We start from the raw sequence: 17,274 nt of genomic DNA, 5'->3' as shown, positions 1-17,274 counted from the left end.
ACTATGCTTTCCCAGACAAACCTCAGCACCTGCTCCCCTGTGATGGTCCGGAGGGGTTTAGCTTCGATCCATTTTGTGAAGTAGTCAATGGCGACTAATAGGAATCTCACTCCTCCGGTGGAAGCTAGGAAAGGACCGACAATGTCAATCCCCCATTTTTGGAACGACCATGCGGAAGTTACAGGGACAAGGTTGTTTTTGGCTCTGTGGCTAATAGGCGCGTGTCGTTGACAATCTTCACATGCTTGCAACTCGCTAACGGCGCTTTGGTGCATACCCGGCCAAAAATATCCGGCATTCATAGCCTTAGCAACGACCATTCTTGGTCCGGCATGGATGCCGCATATTCCCAGTGGATTTCTCTAATGACATAACTGGCTTCTTCCGGGGTTAAGCATTTTAGGAGCGGACCCAGGAAGGACTTTCGGTAAAGTTGTCCATCATGGACCTGATACTGCAGCGCCTTTACCCTTAACTTCCGGGCTTGAGCTTTTTCCTCTGGTAGTATGCCATCTTTCAAATACTCCAAGATCGGAGTCATCCAAGATCTTTCTTGCACGGAGACCGACATTACAGACTCTGTCTGTTGAATGGCCGGAGCTTGCAGAGTTTCAACTAGCACCTCCTTAGACAAGTGACAAAATGCTACAGAAGCAAGTTTACTTAAAGCATCCGCTTTTTTATTCTTGCTTCGCGGTATATGAACGATCTTGCAAGAGTCGAATGAAGAAATCAAACTGTTAACTTGGCTTAGATACCGGATCATGTTTTCCTCTCACGCCTCGTATTCTCCGCTAACCTGATTAGCAACTAGTAGTGAATCAACATGTGCTAACACGGAGGACGCACTGGCTTTAGCTGCGGTCTGGAGTCCTGCAAGGAGAGCCTCATATTCTGCTTCATTGTTTGAGGTCCTAAACTCGAAACATAGAGCATAAGTGTATTCTATTCCTTCTGGATCTATCAGAATCAACCCGGCTCCTGACCCTTCTTTGCTGGAGGCTCCGTCCGTATATAAGTTCCATACCTTTGGCAGGACGGGCCTTTCTTTGGTACTTTCTCCGGCTGGTACCTCTGCGAGGAAATCGGCCATAGCCTGGCCCTTCACCGGTCCCCTAGTTCGGTAGGCGATATCGAAAGCGCTGAGTTCGATAGCCCATTTGGTTAAGCGTCCGGAAACCTCTGGCTTTCTGAGAATTTGTTGGATCTGAAGGTCAGTCTGTACCTCTATATTAAAAGCCTGAAAATATCTTCGGAGGCGCCTGGAGGCATGTACCAACGCGAGTGCCAATTTCTCTATCATCGGGTACCGAGTTTCATAATCTTTCAGTATGCGACTCACGTAGTAGACCGGGATTTGTGCTTGATCCCGGTGTACCACAAGTACCGCACTTACAGCAAAATGAGAGGCGGAGAGATACACCGTGACAGTTTCACCGGTGATTGGGGCGGTTAGGGTGGGTAGCGATCCAAGACATACTTTTAGTTCCTGGAATGCCGAATCTGCTTCCGGCGTCCACTCTATCTGACCTTTTTCGGTTCGCTTTTTTAACACATTCATGAAAGGGATAGAGCGAACAACTGCTTTTGATACGAAACGATGGAATGCTACCAACTTCCCGTTTAATGATTGGATTTCTTTAACCGTCTTCGGGGGCTGCATGGAGATTACTGCTTTGATTTTATCAGGATGTGCCTGTATGCCGGACCGCGTTATCCATACCCCTAGGAACTTCCCTTCTTCTAAACCGAAAGAACATTTTTTGGGATTAAGTTTGAGTCCGAAGCCTGGTGAAGGTTTCGAGTATGTCATCGATCATGTTATCTTCGGCCTGACTTTTTATGACCAAGTCATCCACATAGATTTCTAGATTTCTTCCGATATGGTCTTTGAACGCTTTATCCATCAGCCTCTGGTATGTTGCTCCGGCATTCTTCAGTCCAAACGGCATTTTGGTATAGCAGAAGAGCCCTTCATTTGTTATGAACGCCGTCTTGTCTTCATCCTCCAAAGTCATCTGGATCTGGTGATAACCTTTGTATGCGTCCAGAAAGCATTTTAAACGGAAGCTGGAAAGAGAATCGATCTTCAGATCAATCTCCGGTAAAGGGTAGCAATCTTTCGGACATGCATTGCTTAGGTCAAAGAAATCAACGCACATTCTCCATGTTTTGTCTTTCTTTGTTACCATTACCGGATTGGAGACCCATGTTTGGTACCGCACCTCCCTGATAATTCCGGCACTTAGTAGCTTCCGTACGTCCTCGGAGATGGCCTTGTTACGGGCTGGGGCCATGTTTCTTTTTCTTTGAGCCACTGGCTTTACTGAATGCGACACTTTCAGTTTGTGCTCGGCCAAACATCGGGGAACTCTGACCATGTCAGAGGTTTGCCATGCAAATACGTCAAGTGAATTAGACAAAAGCTTCCATAGTTTCTTTTTTATTCGTTCGGGGAGTTGGGCCCCGACTGCAATTTTTTGCTCCGGAAAATGCGGATGTATAGCCCAGTCTTCCGTAAGGAGGTTCGGAGGTTGATCATTACCGCTACTTTGCCGTACTTCTGCTATGCAGATTGTTGATTCGGAGTGCAAAGTTGCTATTCCTACTTCGGTGGGGAATTTTAATGAGCCGTGGATGGTAGAACTGATGATGCCGAAAGCGCACATGCCTGGCCTCCCAAGTATGACGTTGTGAACGGATCTTGCTTCTACTACCAGGTACGTCAAATTAACGGTTCGTACCATGTTTCCTTCTCCCATCGTTGTTGGTAATGTGATTTGCCCGACGGGCTGTACTACTTCTCCGGAGAAACTTACTAACGGCATTGAGACTCGTATCAATTTTGCTTTGGTTTGCGGAGCTAGCTGTTGGAAGCGCTGTTGATACATGATCTCCGTGGCACTTCCGCTGTCAACGTAGACCCTCCGGACTTTGTGACCTGCTATGACCGCGGACACTATAATAGGTCCGTCTTTTACTTCTCCGGAGGTAATTGGAGGGAAAGCGATTGGTTGGTGCATCCAGGCGGCCATATGATGACTGGACCGCTTGATACCCTGGTTACCTACTTTTCTGATCATGCAGATTGCTGGCTGATTGTTCGGATTATCCGCCGAATTTCCCGAAGACTTTCCTTTTTTAACTTCTTTCACCAGATGCGATAATTTACCAGACCGCACTGCTTTTTTTATTTCTTGCTTTAGGGACCAACTATCGTCCGTATTGTGACCTCGAGCATGATGGTAATCACAGTACTTCTTGGAGTTCTTGTCACCCGGGTTTCGGAGTTTTGGTGGGGCTGGAAAGCTTGCTCCTTCAGCACTGAGGATTTCACTCAGAGTTTTGGAAAGGTCTGATAGGTTGTAAAATCTTGACCCGGAGCTTTGTCCTCTCTGAGATCTATCATTTCTACTGTAAGGGTGCGATCGTCCTCTGTTGCCGGACGGAGCTTTATCGAATACGGACCCACCATTTTTCTTCCAGGAAGACATCTTATGATCTGACTCCGGTGCTGGATTACATGCATTTTTCCCCTGAGCAAAAGCTCTGGCTCGTTCCATTAGTACTTCCATTGTCTTCGGCAGATTCTCGTGCAGTTTCTCAACTAGCTGGTTGTTCCGGACACCATGACAGAATCCGGAGATCCTTAACTGGTCGACTACCCCGCTGATCTGCATACTTTCCCGATTGAAACGGTCTATGAAACTATCCAAAGATTCTCCATCCTTTCTTCGGATGTTGTGAACTTTAGAGATTTCTTTGGAGTAGTGCCGTTGTTGGCTAAAATTCTGGAGGAACAGTCTTCGGAACTCCTCGAAGTCATTTATCTCTCCTTCATTCAATGCGTCAAACCATACTCGGGCAACCCCAGTTAGTGTTTGCGCGAACATGAAGCACCACGCCGGCATCGGCCATTGTTCTACTCGTGCAGCGCCGTCAAAATCGAACATGTGATCATCTAGATCAGTCGTACCATCATACTTTTTTACCGTAGTTGGCATTTTGAGCTTCGGATGGAGCTTGGCGTGTGTGATGCGGGCGCTGAATTTAGACTTGGCAGTCATGGAGACCTGATGATAAGGCTTGGTGAGCTCCGGATCATTAATTGCTTCCATTTGTGTCTCATTTCGTATTGCCATTGCGGGAGATGGTCCGGAAGAACCCTGCACAAATCCGTTATAAGTTTCCGAGGTAACAACTGTGGAGAAAGTAGGAGGGGTGAACATTGTAGGACCCGTAGTCCTTACCGGAGTTTCATCATGAAAGAGCCTGGTTCGTAAACCGAGGATTTCTTCATCTCTAGCCTGCTGGGCTTTTAGTCTTCGAAGAAGACTTGCATTTTTTGTCAAGAATTCGGCATTGAATTCTGATGCTTGAGATGTTGGAACCAGTATGAATGGCAGAGTTGTTCCTGGCCCTGAACTCAAAGGAGCTGAAGTTATGGAGCTAACACGTACTGGTGCTGTAGTTTGTGTACTAACAGCTATGGTTCCCGAATTCATGGAACTCGAGGCCGCCATAGATCAGTTTACTGCTCAAGAAATTCACTAAAGTGAAGGATTGTGAGCTTGTGAAATCGGAATGCGCCAATTGAAGAACCAAAAAATCGAGTTGAGGCCGGAGCCTGTAATCGAAGGTTTGGGTCTTGTAAAAAGCTAGGAAAAGGTTCCTGCAAAACAGAAAACCGTTAGGCTCGCCGCAGAGATGGGAGGGCCTCTCTGCGACCACCCTCCGGCGTGAGGATAAGTATTTGTATAGAGAAAGAAAATAGAGAGAGAAAGTAAGGACGGAGGTTCAGAAAATCGTACTTGGCGTTGTACTTTGGCGAGGTATTTATAGTGGTCATCTGGGATGACGTCATTCGGCCAGATGCACTTGAATGGTGGTTCGTCTCCGGAGTTATGTGGGGGACAAAGCTGATATTTTTATTTGGATACGGAGCGGACATGTTTGGACGCTCGTCCTTGGTGGGTAATATCCGGCCTCGGATATGTATCTTCAAAATGATTAACTAATTGATGGCTGGGATGGTTTCATCATTTATAAAGGTTCCATCGGTTATGAAACGGAAGAGTGCAACATCATAAACATGTTTCATTAACTTACGTTATAAAAAGAGCGGGTACTGTCCAGAAAAACGCTGACATGATTTCAGGTACATAATGGAAATGACGAGCAAGGCCCCACCTGCAACAACAACCCCATCATCACCTTAAGGGAATGGATATAAGATTAGGAATGGGAATGGGGATTGTTACTCACCACCGGCTGGTCTTAGTCTCTCCTTTGGTTGTACGTAGTGTATGAAGCAACTATCTATATACCAAAATGATTATTATGTATTAATATAAATAAATGAAGATCTAAAAATATTACTAAAAAGTATGACAACAAAATGCATACACACGTACCTAGATCATGTGCGATATCCATTGTGTTCCAATACCCGGCTTCCCACCAGAAGAATTTTGTAATGTAAACCAACATCAGCACAGTATTTTTTCATACTAGATAAACACGTTACAAGTTTATCAATCCATAATTTTTCTTAGACTAATTTTTTTTATAAATAATAATGCAAAATCCATGTGCATTCATTCTAATTTATGGAAATTACAATAAATTTAATCAATAATCAATTAAGTTAGACTCTTTACATGTCACATTAACATTATAGGTTACAAAGGTGCCAAAATCACTAAAATACCCCTAAACTGTCTTAATTTTTTAGACAATTGGCAAGTTTAGCCCCTCTAAAATAGTTTGGTTCTCTTGTACATTTTGCTTGAAGATGTGTACATAATGTAAAATTACCATAAGGGTAGAAAAACCCAGTTTACTTAATAAAGTAGTATATAGATTAAACAACCAACTACACATATTAAATGTCAACCAACTTAACCCTAATCATTCCCTGTAAATACCAAGCCATTTTCACTTTCTAAACACTCTCAACTCTCTCTAATCACTCCCAAATCACTCTAAATTCGCAGCAACATCAGAAGTTCGAGCAGATTGTTACTTCATCACAAAAGAGAGCATAACTCATTCGTTTCTTGTCCAATTTACTCCATTCTTTTTTCTATGTGCTTGGATTGACCTTAGCTTCGATTCCATGGGTTTTCACAGAAAACCAGTCCCTGGAACGTCGCCAAAAGGGCTCCAAAGTTCACTGTTCGTTTTTGTTTTGATTCAAACTTTACTAAACTTGTTTAAAATTGAGTCTAACTCATCTCAAACGTATGTCTTTATGCTTATAACCACTTCTATGGTTAGGTAGGCTTAAAAACAAGGTTGAGACATTCAAAATCAGAGGATTAATCCTCACAAACTTTCTGTTTTGTTCAAGGGTTTAACCCACAAGTGATGTTCAAGTTCAAGACTTGATGTATGTGTGATTTAGGAGTAACTTGGGTTGTCCTACATAAAATCCACACATTGCTTGATGATTTCTCATAGATTAGTGTTTAGTATTCTTGTATTACTTGTAAGTTCATGACCCTCCTTGAATGTTTTTACATCAAGTGTAGTGGTGAACACTTAGAGGTGCCTAAATGGAAGACTTGTTCTTCCTACCTCCTACATGATTTCTATGACACTTAGAGGTACCTAAACGAAGATTTTAATCTTCTACCTCATGCTTGAACTATTTAACTATTGGACATATTAATATATATTACATAACTTATATAATACTATTATATTATCCAAATAATCGAATCTTTGATGATGAATTAGTGTTCATATGTCAAGGTACTAGATTATATCATCTTAGACTTTGATAACTTGTCACGATTCTAATGGAACCTTGTTCCATGAAAACATTTAAACTCCTTAGAGTTTCCTAGTGTCAAGAACAAGTGTCATATGTACTAGATGATTAATTTCATATGTTATTTTCATGTTATTTAAATTCCGAATCTATAATCTTCCGATTTCCCCAAACTCACACACCTATGTTTTTTTCGTGTAGAAGGACAATGTGCTCCAACTAGCTAATCTCCACAACAACTCACTCGCGGATTCAATTAGGAACAACTTGCAAAACCGTGAGTATACTCGAATTCCCCCTCTTTACGTTTACCACTTTTGGGGTGTAACATGTTTTCTTATAAACTTACACATAAACTTTAAACATAAATGAACAAACATTCCTATAACATTCTTGTATACGTGATTGATTGATTGATACATTGAACTTGGGTTAATTTCATTTTGAGTTAAACTTATCATTAGCTTCGATTGAGCCTATCCTTGACATATATAGCGCTATAGGATTAACGCACAGCCCGTAGACTTGAGGTTGTGTCATGAGCTTACTGTGTTTCATCATTGGTTTGATATGTTAGACACATGCCGAATTTAATGTTTATCTTGTATCACATTGCTTGCTATGAGGAATTGTTTAATCATCTTTTTATGCTATGTATGTATCAAACTTATATACTCGCCTTTGCTTTTTGCATTGAACTTTATTTTAAACATGTTACAGGTTAAGGATGACGATTGCTATGAAATGAAGTAGCATTGATGCCTAGATACACATTTAGACATGTTAGGTTTAAAATGTTGTATCAAGTTTTGTTATTGTTATGTTTTGAATATGTTGTTATTTGAAATTTCTTGTAATGTTTGACAATTTGATATTTACGAAATGAAATGGGTTTGTTTAAATATTGTCACAAATAGTGTTATGAAGTCTCTTGCAATCTTTTTTGTCCCGCTCTGATGATTCCGCCATTGGTTGGGGTGTGACAGATTGGTATCAGAGCCATAACTATAGGGAATTAGGTAGAATTGCCATGTTCGACCTAGTCTATAGTAGGAACCATGTTTTGACCATTCTTGTTTCATGCTTAAAATGTTATGCTTCCTTCTTTGCTTCCTTATCTTCTTTTGGTCTTAATACTTACATAATGTCTTTCCTAAGACATTTTACACAATACACTTGAAGACACTCTTTATACAAAAGAGACGAGTTTACCAAAATAGTCGTGAAACCCACAATTTGGTGAACGACTCTCATCCCGCTTATTCTTTCTTTTTGCACGAAATTTCACCATTAAGCTAGGAGTGAAATCCACATCTTAATGGTAAATTTCCAACTCAAACTCTAGTGGACCCTCGTCAAAGTGTCAAAATTATATTTTGACCCGACGAGTACCAACCACATTAGGGTACGAAATCATCAAGTTAGGGGTGAAACCCGCACCATGTCGATTAAGTCCCATTCCTTGATTTTCGATCTCGCCAAAGTTTTGATTGTTTCGATTGATTAGAGACGTGTAGTAACTGGAAGGGTAAGATACCGTTAATCGCTTCTCGACGAGAGTATCTTACCTATAGGCCAAAACACGTTTCACTAATTTGAAAGGACTTTCGATTCACTTTGGAATAGTCAACGTTTCTAAACCCGAAACATTCTCATGTTTTATGAGCCTCTATTTTATGTGACTCAATTTCTATGTGGTTTTTTATACTTGGTACTTCGTTCATTTCAAAATCGTTACACAATTCGCACGTCTCGCGCAATAAAAAACAATAATAATTCTCGTGAACAAACTAAATTTATACTCCTTTTTACGCATTTTTATGTGATTATACTTGTGAATACATGTTGCAAACATATGCTTATGTGAATTATACATGATGCTTGAACGTTTACATGCTTATACGTGATAACCTTGTTTTAAAATTTATGATCAAGTCTCATTCTTTCCTTTCTTTCAAACTTTTAGATGACTTCTTCAAGCTCAACCGAAAATCCCAAGTCCAAGAAGGGTTCTCGATCAGGCTCCATTTCCAAAAAGGAACTCGTAGGCCTCATTGCTGAACAAATGGTCGATCAAATGGCTCGAGTTATACCCGACATTATGAGCTGCATTCAAACCAACCCTGATTCGCCTCATGGCTCTGTGGACTCCAAGATGGAGAAACCTAAGACACCTTTTCTCTTCAAGCAATTCATGGCTTGCAAACCATTGGAATTTACTAGAAAGGATGGTGCTACCGCACTACTCACTTGGTTTGACGCCATGGAGATCACTTTTCGTCAGAGTGGGTGTCTTGACGACTTGCGCACCCAAAATGCTACAGGGGTGTTCCGATCAAGAGCTCTTTATTGGTGGACCTCTGAAGGAAGCACAAGAGGTGAGGACGCCGCCCACGCATTACTATGGGCCGAATTAAAAAGGATTATGAAGGAAGAATTATGTCCGCCTCATGAACTGAGGAAATTGGAAAGTGAGTTTTGGCACCTAAAGCAAGTTGATGACGACAATGATGGTTTAACCCTCCGCTTCAAACAGCTTAGTATCCTTTGTCCCAGCCAGGTTGATACCCCTGAGAAAACCATCAACAAGTACATCCATTGTTTACCCGATTCGTTCATGAACCTCATAGAGGCTGCTTGCCCAGAAACTATTGAGGAAACCATTCGTTTGGCCGCCCGCCTGAACAGTAACCATGTCATGCGTAGAAATGCTGCAAAAGCTCCACTAAAAACAACACACCAAGCCACCGTTGAACCTGCTTTTGAACCCTCCTCATCCACCAAGAAAAACCGAGGCAAGAAGCGGAAGGCTTCAAGCCAAAATTGCGCGGTCGTCACTCCGCCAAACCCTCAACCCTTACAAGCCATGCCTGCTGTTTCTAACGTTGACCCTACATGCAAAGGTTACACTGGGACACAACCCAAGTGTGGCCAATGCCAATACCATCACCCTCCCAACGTTCTGTGCCGTAAGTGCGCCAACTGTAATCGATATGGACACTTTTCTCAAAACTGCCACAAACCGCCTATGGCCAATCAAAACCAAGCTGTGGTAGCTCAGAACCCTGTCCCCAATCAAGCACAGAACCAAGTCACTCTTGTGCTAGCGTGCTTCAAGTGTGGTGATCTCAACCATATGGCTAATGTCTGTCCCCAACGAAACCAACCTCAACAGCAACAGCCACCGCAACAGCAACAGCAGCAACATGCTCAACAACCTGCTCGAGGCAGAGCCTTCCTTCTCACTACCGCTCAGGCTCAAAACGCGAATGGCGTCATTACTGGTACGTTCCTTATGAACCATGTTTATGCTTCGTGTTTATTTGATACTGGCGCCGATAAGATTTTTGTGTCATTAGAATTCGAATCTTTGCTTAAGTGTAAACGCTCTAAGTTGCCAAGAACTTTCGTTGTCGAAGTCGCTGATGGTAAAGTCGTCGTTGTCGATTCTGTTCTTTCCAATTGTTCTTTGATCCTTAACGATCATATGTTCTCAATCGACCTCATACCTATACAAATGGGTAGTTTCGACATCATAGTAGGTATGGACTGGCTTAGGTGAGTTCGTGCTGAAGTTGTTTGCTCTGAGAAGTTTATCCGTCTCCTTCTTCCGAATGTGATTCCTTGCATATCTATGGCAAGAAACCTTCTCAAGGTCTCAAGCTCATGTCGTGCATTCAAGCGAACTAGTGCTTATGCAAGGGTACTTTCGACTTTCTCGCCCACATTGTGGAAAAGAAGGATAAAGGCCCAAGCATATGTGATGTTCCCGTCGTACGTGGCTTTCCTGATGTGTTTCCCAACGATCTTCCTGGTTCGCCTCCTGCTCGTTCCGTTGACTTTCGAATCGATTTAGTATCTGGCGCTACGCCTGTCGCAAAATCTCCCTGTCGTTTAGCACCCTCTGAGATGCAAGAACTCTCGAGTCAACTTCAAGAGCTTCTTGATAAAGGCTTTATACGCCCTAGTACTTCTCCTTGGGGCGCTCCCATTTTGTTCATCAAAAAGAAAGATGGGTCATTCCGTATGTGTATTGACTATCGTGAGCTCAACAAGCTTACTGTCAAGAACCGATACCTCTTCCTCGCATCAATGACCTCTTCGATCAATTGCAAGGCGCGACCTGCTTTTCAAAGATCGATCTTCGTTCTGGGTATCATCAACTTCGAGTCCTCGAAGAAGATATACCTAAGACCGCCTTTCGTACACGATATGGTCACTACGAGTTCGTGGTCATGCCCTTTGGTTTGACCAATGCACCTACTGTCTTCATGGATTTGATGAACCAAGTGTGCAAAACATACTTGGACCATTTCGTGATCGTCTTCATCGACGATATCCTTATTTATTCCAAGACACAAGGAGAGCACGAGCGAAACTTGCGTCTTATCCTTGAACTTCTTCGTTGTCGCAACCCCCGCCCCCTAACAACCCGGGGACGGGCGGCCATGAGATCAGTTTCAGTGGTATCGGTGTTTATCATTTTGGCAGCGGAATTTACATCAGGACCGTAGTTAGGAAGTATTTTATCAGAGTAAAATACCACACTTTTATAATATTAAACACATGGGAAAATCCCAAGTTTCAAGTACACACATTTTTATATGGATAAATCCTATTTTATTTAAATAAAAACATCTCTTTATTTAGGTAACTTTTATAGCCACTTTTCCAAGCCTTCAGTGCTGTCCAACTGGCTTCTATTTGGCTTTCACAGTTTGTTACCTGAAACACGTTTAAAAACATTTTGTCAGTGGGAAATACTGGTGAGTGAATCCCAGTTTAATCAAAACAGATTTTATCATTCTACAGCATTAAGGGCGGTCGCGCAATTACATTTGTTTCCATCTACTTTAATTACCACCCACGATACTGTCAACCCGACTTGTGGTCATGCTACTACTCACAATGTAGTAACAAATTTTGTATACAAAACCCCAACATACCGACGATAATTGTAGAATACAAATACTCAATCACTGTTTAATATATTATTAATTGAGGTTTTGTAAAAACAATTTGCAAAAAGGAGATTACTCACATTGCTGTCTTAGGGTTTTCCTTAAGGATTTCCTGGTGATTATCTATTAATTACACAAATGCACACACGTTAGTATAATAACCCAATATTTACATTACTAATACCCTCCCCGAGACGGCATTCCAACGACTACATCGGGCAAAACCACGACAACCGTTACGGAACCCTAGATCAATCGGGCAGCGTATCTAATACGTAACCGGGGGTTATGATACTTACAACGAGGCAGAACTTCGTTATTTAGGGGGGGGGTATAATACCCGAGATTATAATAGCTATGCAGAATATTGAGAGAGAAAGGAAAATTTTTGAGCGACGGAAACTGAAGTCGATCGATCCTATTTATAGGGTCTGCTCATGACTTCCTCGCGGCCCGCATAAGCCGAAGGCTTAGCCTTTGCGGCCCGCAACATAGGGGAAGTAGGGCCTAGCTATGACCAGTCAGCAGCATAGGTTCGACACACAACCCGACACGTGGCAGCACCGGGTGTGCCCTGACTTTGAGCTGTCGTGCCCCGCATAGAAGACCACTAAGGTCTTCGCGGCCCGCGAGCGACCCCAAAATCTTGTTTTAATTTTATTTTGAATCATATAAAGGTATTTAGGGCTAAATCTTGTATTCGGGGTGTATTTTAAGATATATAGGGGTGTTATAAATACATTAAGGGTGTCAGATTAATTTTGGAGGGTTGTTATATCCTCCCCACCTTATTTTAGAACTCGTCCTCGAGGTCTACTGGAATAAGTGTAGGTATTTCCTTTGCATCTCTGATTCAAGCTCCCATATGTATTATGGTCCTCTTTTGGAATCTCATTTTACTTTGACCAAAACCAACCTTTTGTGTTTGAGATTCTTAACTTTCCTGTCTTCAATCTGTATATAATTAAAAAATGATTTATCTCTCTACAGAAACACACTTTATCCTCTATCTAAATAAACACTCTCTCTATTCTCTCTAATGGGTTTTAAAATTATTAAGAGTAAACTGCCATTTTGGTTCCTGAGGTTTGGTCAGTTTTGTCACTTTAGTCCAAATCTCAAACCTTTTGCATCTGGGTCCCTGTGGTTTCAGTTTTATTGCCATTTTGGTCCAAAAGTGAAATCAGGTCAGATTTTTAAAAGAAAAACCTAGTTTTTTGTTCTTTTCCTCAGGGGCATTCTGGTCATTTGGAATTATTATACATTTATTATAACACATAAAAGCAGCATCTTCTCCCAACCCCAAACCCTAATCCATCATCTACTCCAACCATCTTCAACCAACATCTCCCTGCAACTAATCCACCACCTCAACCACAATCCCTTTACAGCCACCACCCCCTGCAACCCATCCACCACCACCACAACCAACAACCCCCTGCAACCACCACCCCCTTCAACCACCGCCCCCTGCAACCCAAAACTAGGAGCAAAAGGTTTGAAATTCATGCGACGAACACGTTGAATCTCCGCTAATGGAAAACTCCAAACAAACACCTCTGATTCTCTCCAAACAACGCTCGTAGTCACCGGACATCCACCGGCGGAGCAAGAGCATCGACGCTGCTGCTACTGACATTGACATCTCCGATGATCGGAAGAGAGAGAGTGATCGGAAGAGAGAGGGAGAGAGAGTGACGGTGACGGTGACGTTGTTATTCTGTGGCGGTTCTGGTTGGAGGCAGTGGTGGTTGCAGTTGCTAGAGGGTTGAATTTAGGGTTTTGATTTTGGGTGGATTTGGTTGATAGAGGGTTGTGGATTTGGGTGTGGTGCGAAGGAGGTGGTGGTGGCGACTGTGGTGAGAAGGGGGGTGGCGGTGGTGGAGTTGGAGACTTGGAGGTGGCTGTGGTTTCATCATCTGTATATAATAAAACTCATAATGACCAAAATGCTCCTGAGGAAAAGGACAAAAAACTAGGTTTTTCTTTTAGAAATCTGACCTGATTTCACTTTTGAACCAAAATGACAATAAAACTAAAACCATAGGGACCCAGATACAAAAGGTTTGAGATTTGGACTAAAGTGACGAAACTGGCCAAACCTCAGTGACCAAAATGGCAGTTTACTCAATTATTAAACATAAAACTTATCAATTTTAAAGAGAAATAACACCGTCTTAAATTTAGTATATATAAATAAAGGACGAAACTTGTAATTTACTCTTAAAAAAGATAAAAAAAAAATTAATTTATTTCATGATGAAAAAAACAATTGGGCCAATTTGGGCTTAGATCAAGCAAAAATTACGTGGGCTCTTTGAAATCTGCACATAAATAGCATAAGACTCGAAACGAACACTCAGAAGCTAGGGTTTTTGTATTCCTCCTAAAATCACAACAATCAAACCAAACACAGATCGGATCGAAGATGTTTCCAGGAATGTTCATGCGAAAACCCGACAAAGAAGCCGCTCTGAAGCAGCTTCGTGTGCACGTTGCCTTGTTCGGGGGGTGGGTTGCAGCTATTCGGGTCGCTCCATATGTACTCCATTACTTTTCTGGCAGCAAAGACGAGCTTGTTCTTGATATTTAGAGGTAATCATTTAGAAGCTCTAATTTAATTGTTTGGTTTAATATTAGTTTATGGTGATTTGAGGCTGTTTAATTTGTTGCTCGTTCAGTATTCTGTATAATTGCTTGTGGATTATATTATTTTGGGATGATTGGTTAGTTGCTAGATTGACATAATCACTAGTTAAGATGTTTGTTTTTGGATATATTTTGGTGGGAATATGAGAGGTGATATTTTTATTTGATGGCATTAATTTTATTAATGGTTAGTTTTATTGTTGAATTGGTATTAAAATGGATAGAGGATTTCTAAGAGTACTTTCATAAATAAGTTGTTAATGAACCTTCAACTTTCAAGGGGGTGGTGCCTTAGCTTTAAAACGAGCGCCTTCCATAGTTATTAAAGGTGCTAGGCGCACTCAAGGCGCATAGGCCTCGCCTGGGGCCTAGGCGGAAAACACAAAAAAGCGAGGGCCTGAGAAAAAAAAGCGCACCATGATAAAAAATAAAAAATGCATTATGTATTACAAAAATAATACTATTCTTTAAATAAAATAAACAAAAGCTATTATAAAGCATTTAGTTTCATCTATTCTGTACCAAAAATTCTAAAATATTAGTGTATTAGTGTATAAAAGTAGTTTTCCTTGTATAAAATTAGAAATCTGGCTGGAATTTGACTGGAAACTCTCCGGAATCTAGGAATCTCGCCGGAATGTGTGCATGAACCATCACTTGGAGAATTAAAGCTCAATTGCCTCGCCTTGCCTGGAAGATGGGCCTAGGCGCAAGAGGTGATGGCTTTTAACAACTATGGCGCCTTCTTTGCTTTTGACTGGGTGAGGTGCATGTTGTCAAAAGGTGCCATTGAGGCACAAAAGGTGCATGAAAAAGCGGCATCAGGCGCTGTTTAGAGTCGTGCTTTTTGTACGGATTTGTGCATGCTTTTTAGGTTTTACTTGTATATTATATATATGTGAAATCATATATAAAGCTTATTTATAGCTTAGTTTTGGGTAGTTGATGGTAAAGCCTATGAGAAATATATAAAATAGATTGTGCTTCACATACAAAAAGCAATTGTGCTTATGCGCTTAGTGCCTCACACCTAAGCACGAGATCCTATAGCTTCGGTGCGCCTCACCTTCTTTAAATCCAACGGTGGTGCAGCTGATTCCATTTAGCAGCGATCTAAAAAGTCAGTTTGGCGCTAGCTGTGTTAAGTGGTCTCATTGGTTAGCAGCACAGTTGTCGAATGCACAAGACACACTCAAGGCGCAACGGGCTTGCTTGAAAAGCAAGGGCCTGAGATAAGTGAGGCGCACAGCATAAACATACCTTTTTAGCTGTTTTTGGATGTTTCATAACAGTTTGCTTGGAGTTTGCCGGGCTTTTTAAGTCTTGGCCAGAATCGGGCCGGATTTTGATCAAAATCTGGTCGCAGTCTCACTTAAAGGCTGCCGGAGCGCTTGGATGGCAGCAATGCGTTTTACCCGCGCCTTGCCTCGCCTCGCCCAATGGCCTTGGCGCAAGTTTATGACTACATAGGTTAGCAAGGTTTAAAAGTACGGAAACGTGTCTCGAGGTGTTCCCTTAGCCTCACGAGGCGAACCGAGACGTAAGCCCGAGGAGGAATTAAAAAATAAATGTAAGAATTATATATCTTATAAAAATAAAATACTAACCAATTTCATCATCAGATTCATCAAAAACACATATAACAATCCTCTAAGGTGCAGCTTTTCTTAGCACCTCAGGCCTGTGAGGCGCACATACAAAAATAACCTCATGAGGCACGCCTCAAACTCGTTTTTGGGCGTTACGCCTCGAGGCGCACACATCAGCCGTTTTTTAAACCATGTAGGTTAGCATGGTATTGGTGGGACATTTTTGGTAACATGTTGTTATGTTATTAAAGGAAAAAAAGTTAATAATGGGTGCTTCGCTCTTGTTGAACATATTAAATTGCTTAGAGCAATAGTTGGTTGCCGGTCGATGCCCTAATTTGTTAGGAAAAGTGTAATGCTTAGGAACATTGGGATAGTTTGAAGTTGGAATGTTGCTTTTGACTTCATTGCCATCATGACCATATTATTATAATGCTATGCATTTGACGTGGTGGTGTGTATGATGTAGGTTTAAGGACTCCTACGATTATTCAAAGTTCGTGTCTTCCATCATAAATAAGTTTCTATTGGCTAGTTGTAGATTCACGAAGCTAGGAAACCGCAAAATATCACACCATTGTAAAATAATATCCAATCCTTGAAAAACGAACTTAGCAAAGTTAAATTTAACAAATTTTTGGCTGATAGTAAATGGTTGAAATGTATGGAGAGCCGAGAGTGTTGCCGACTGATGATTTTAATTAATCTTTTGTTGCAGATTTTGATGTGATAAGGCTGTGTGGAACAAGTGTGGTTTGATGACAAAACTCATGGGTCATTTTAATTTTTTATGAAGTTATGTTATGTTTCAATTTAGGAAAGTACATTTCTGCTACTACATTTTATAAATTTGCTCCCTGAACATCTGTCATCAAATTATATAAGCTTCGCTCAAGTGGCATGTGCATCTTTGGCTGAAACTTTATGTCGTGCATGTTTGATACTGTCAAAACTGATTGTCGAGGAACGAACTTGATGTGTGACGATTAACTAAACTCGTTGTGTTCATCATCCCTTTAAGTCTTAGTAATATTTGTTCATAAACTGTAGAACAATTTTTTAACCCACATAATCCTGACTCGTAGAACTGGAATGGAGTTTTTCAAGATTTTGTCATCTAAACTTCTAAAGCCATGTTGAAATTTTTATATGGATTTTGGTGCTTTTACCACAAAGAATATCAAGTTATCATTTTTCTAGCCATGGTTTCAAAGAATGGAATGAGACTCGAGGCGTAAGCCTGATGCGCAATAAAAAAATAAATATAAAAATTTTATATCTTATAAAAGATAAAATAATT

General features: G+C 41.3%; 1 protein-coding gene across 1 annotated transcript; it reads left to right on the top strand.

Moving 5' to 3' along the window:
- The first annotated feature begins 14,090 nt into the window (after positions 1 to 14,090).
- On the top strand, positions 14,091 to 16,894 carry LOC110929518 (mitochondrial import receptor subunit TOM6 homolog). The gene is made up of 2 exons (XM_022172677.2): positions 14,091 to 14,331; positions 16,693 to 16,894. Exon 1 carries the CDS (start codon positions 14,165 to 14,167, stop codon positions 14,327 to 14,329), a length of 165 nt encoding a protein of 54 aa, XP_022028369.1. The 5' UTR covers positions 14,091 to 14,164; the 3' UTR covers positions 14,330 to 14,331; positions 16,693 to 16,894.
- Positions 16,895 to 17,274: the final 380 nt, after the last annotated feature.

Source organism: Helianthus annuus, chromosome 3 (genome assembly GCF_002127325.2).
Source record: "Helianthus annuus cultivar XRQ/B chromosome 3, HanXRQr2.0-SUNRISE, whole genome shotgun sequence".
NCBI lineage: Eukaryota > Viridiplantae > Streptophyta > Magnoliopsida > Asterales > Asteraceae > Helianthus > Helianthus annuus.
Note: the sequence above shows the minus strand (reverse complement) of the source record. Positions and strands in the feature narration are given on the sequence as shown.

What these genes read in the sequence shown, in the direction of transcription:
- LOC110929518 (XM_022172677.2), top strand. Translation starts at nt 14,165, where the DNA reads ATGTTTCCAGGAATGTTCATGCGAAAACCCGACAAAGAAGCCGCTCTG.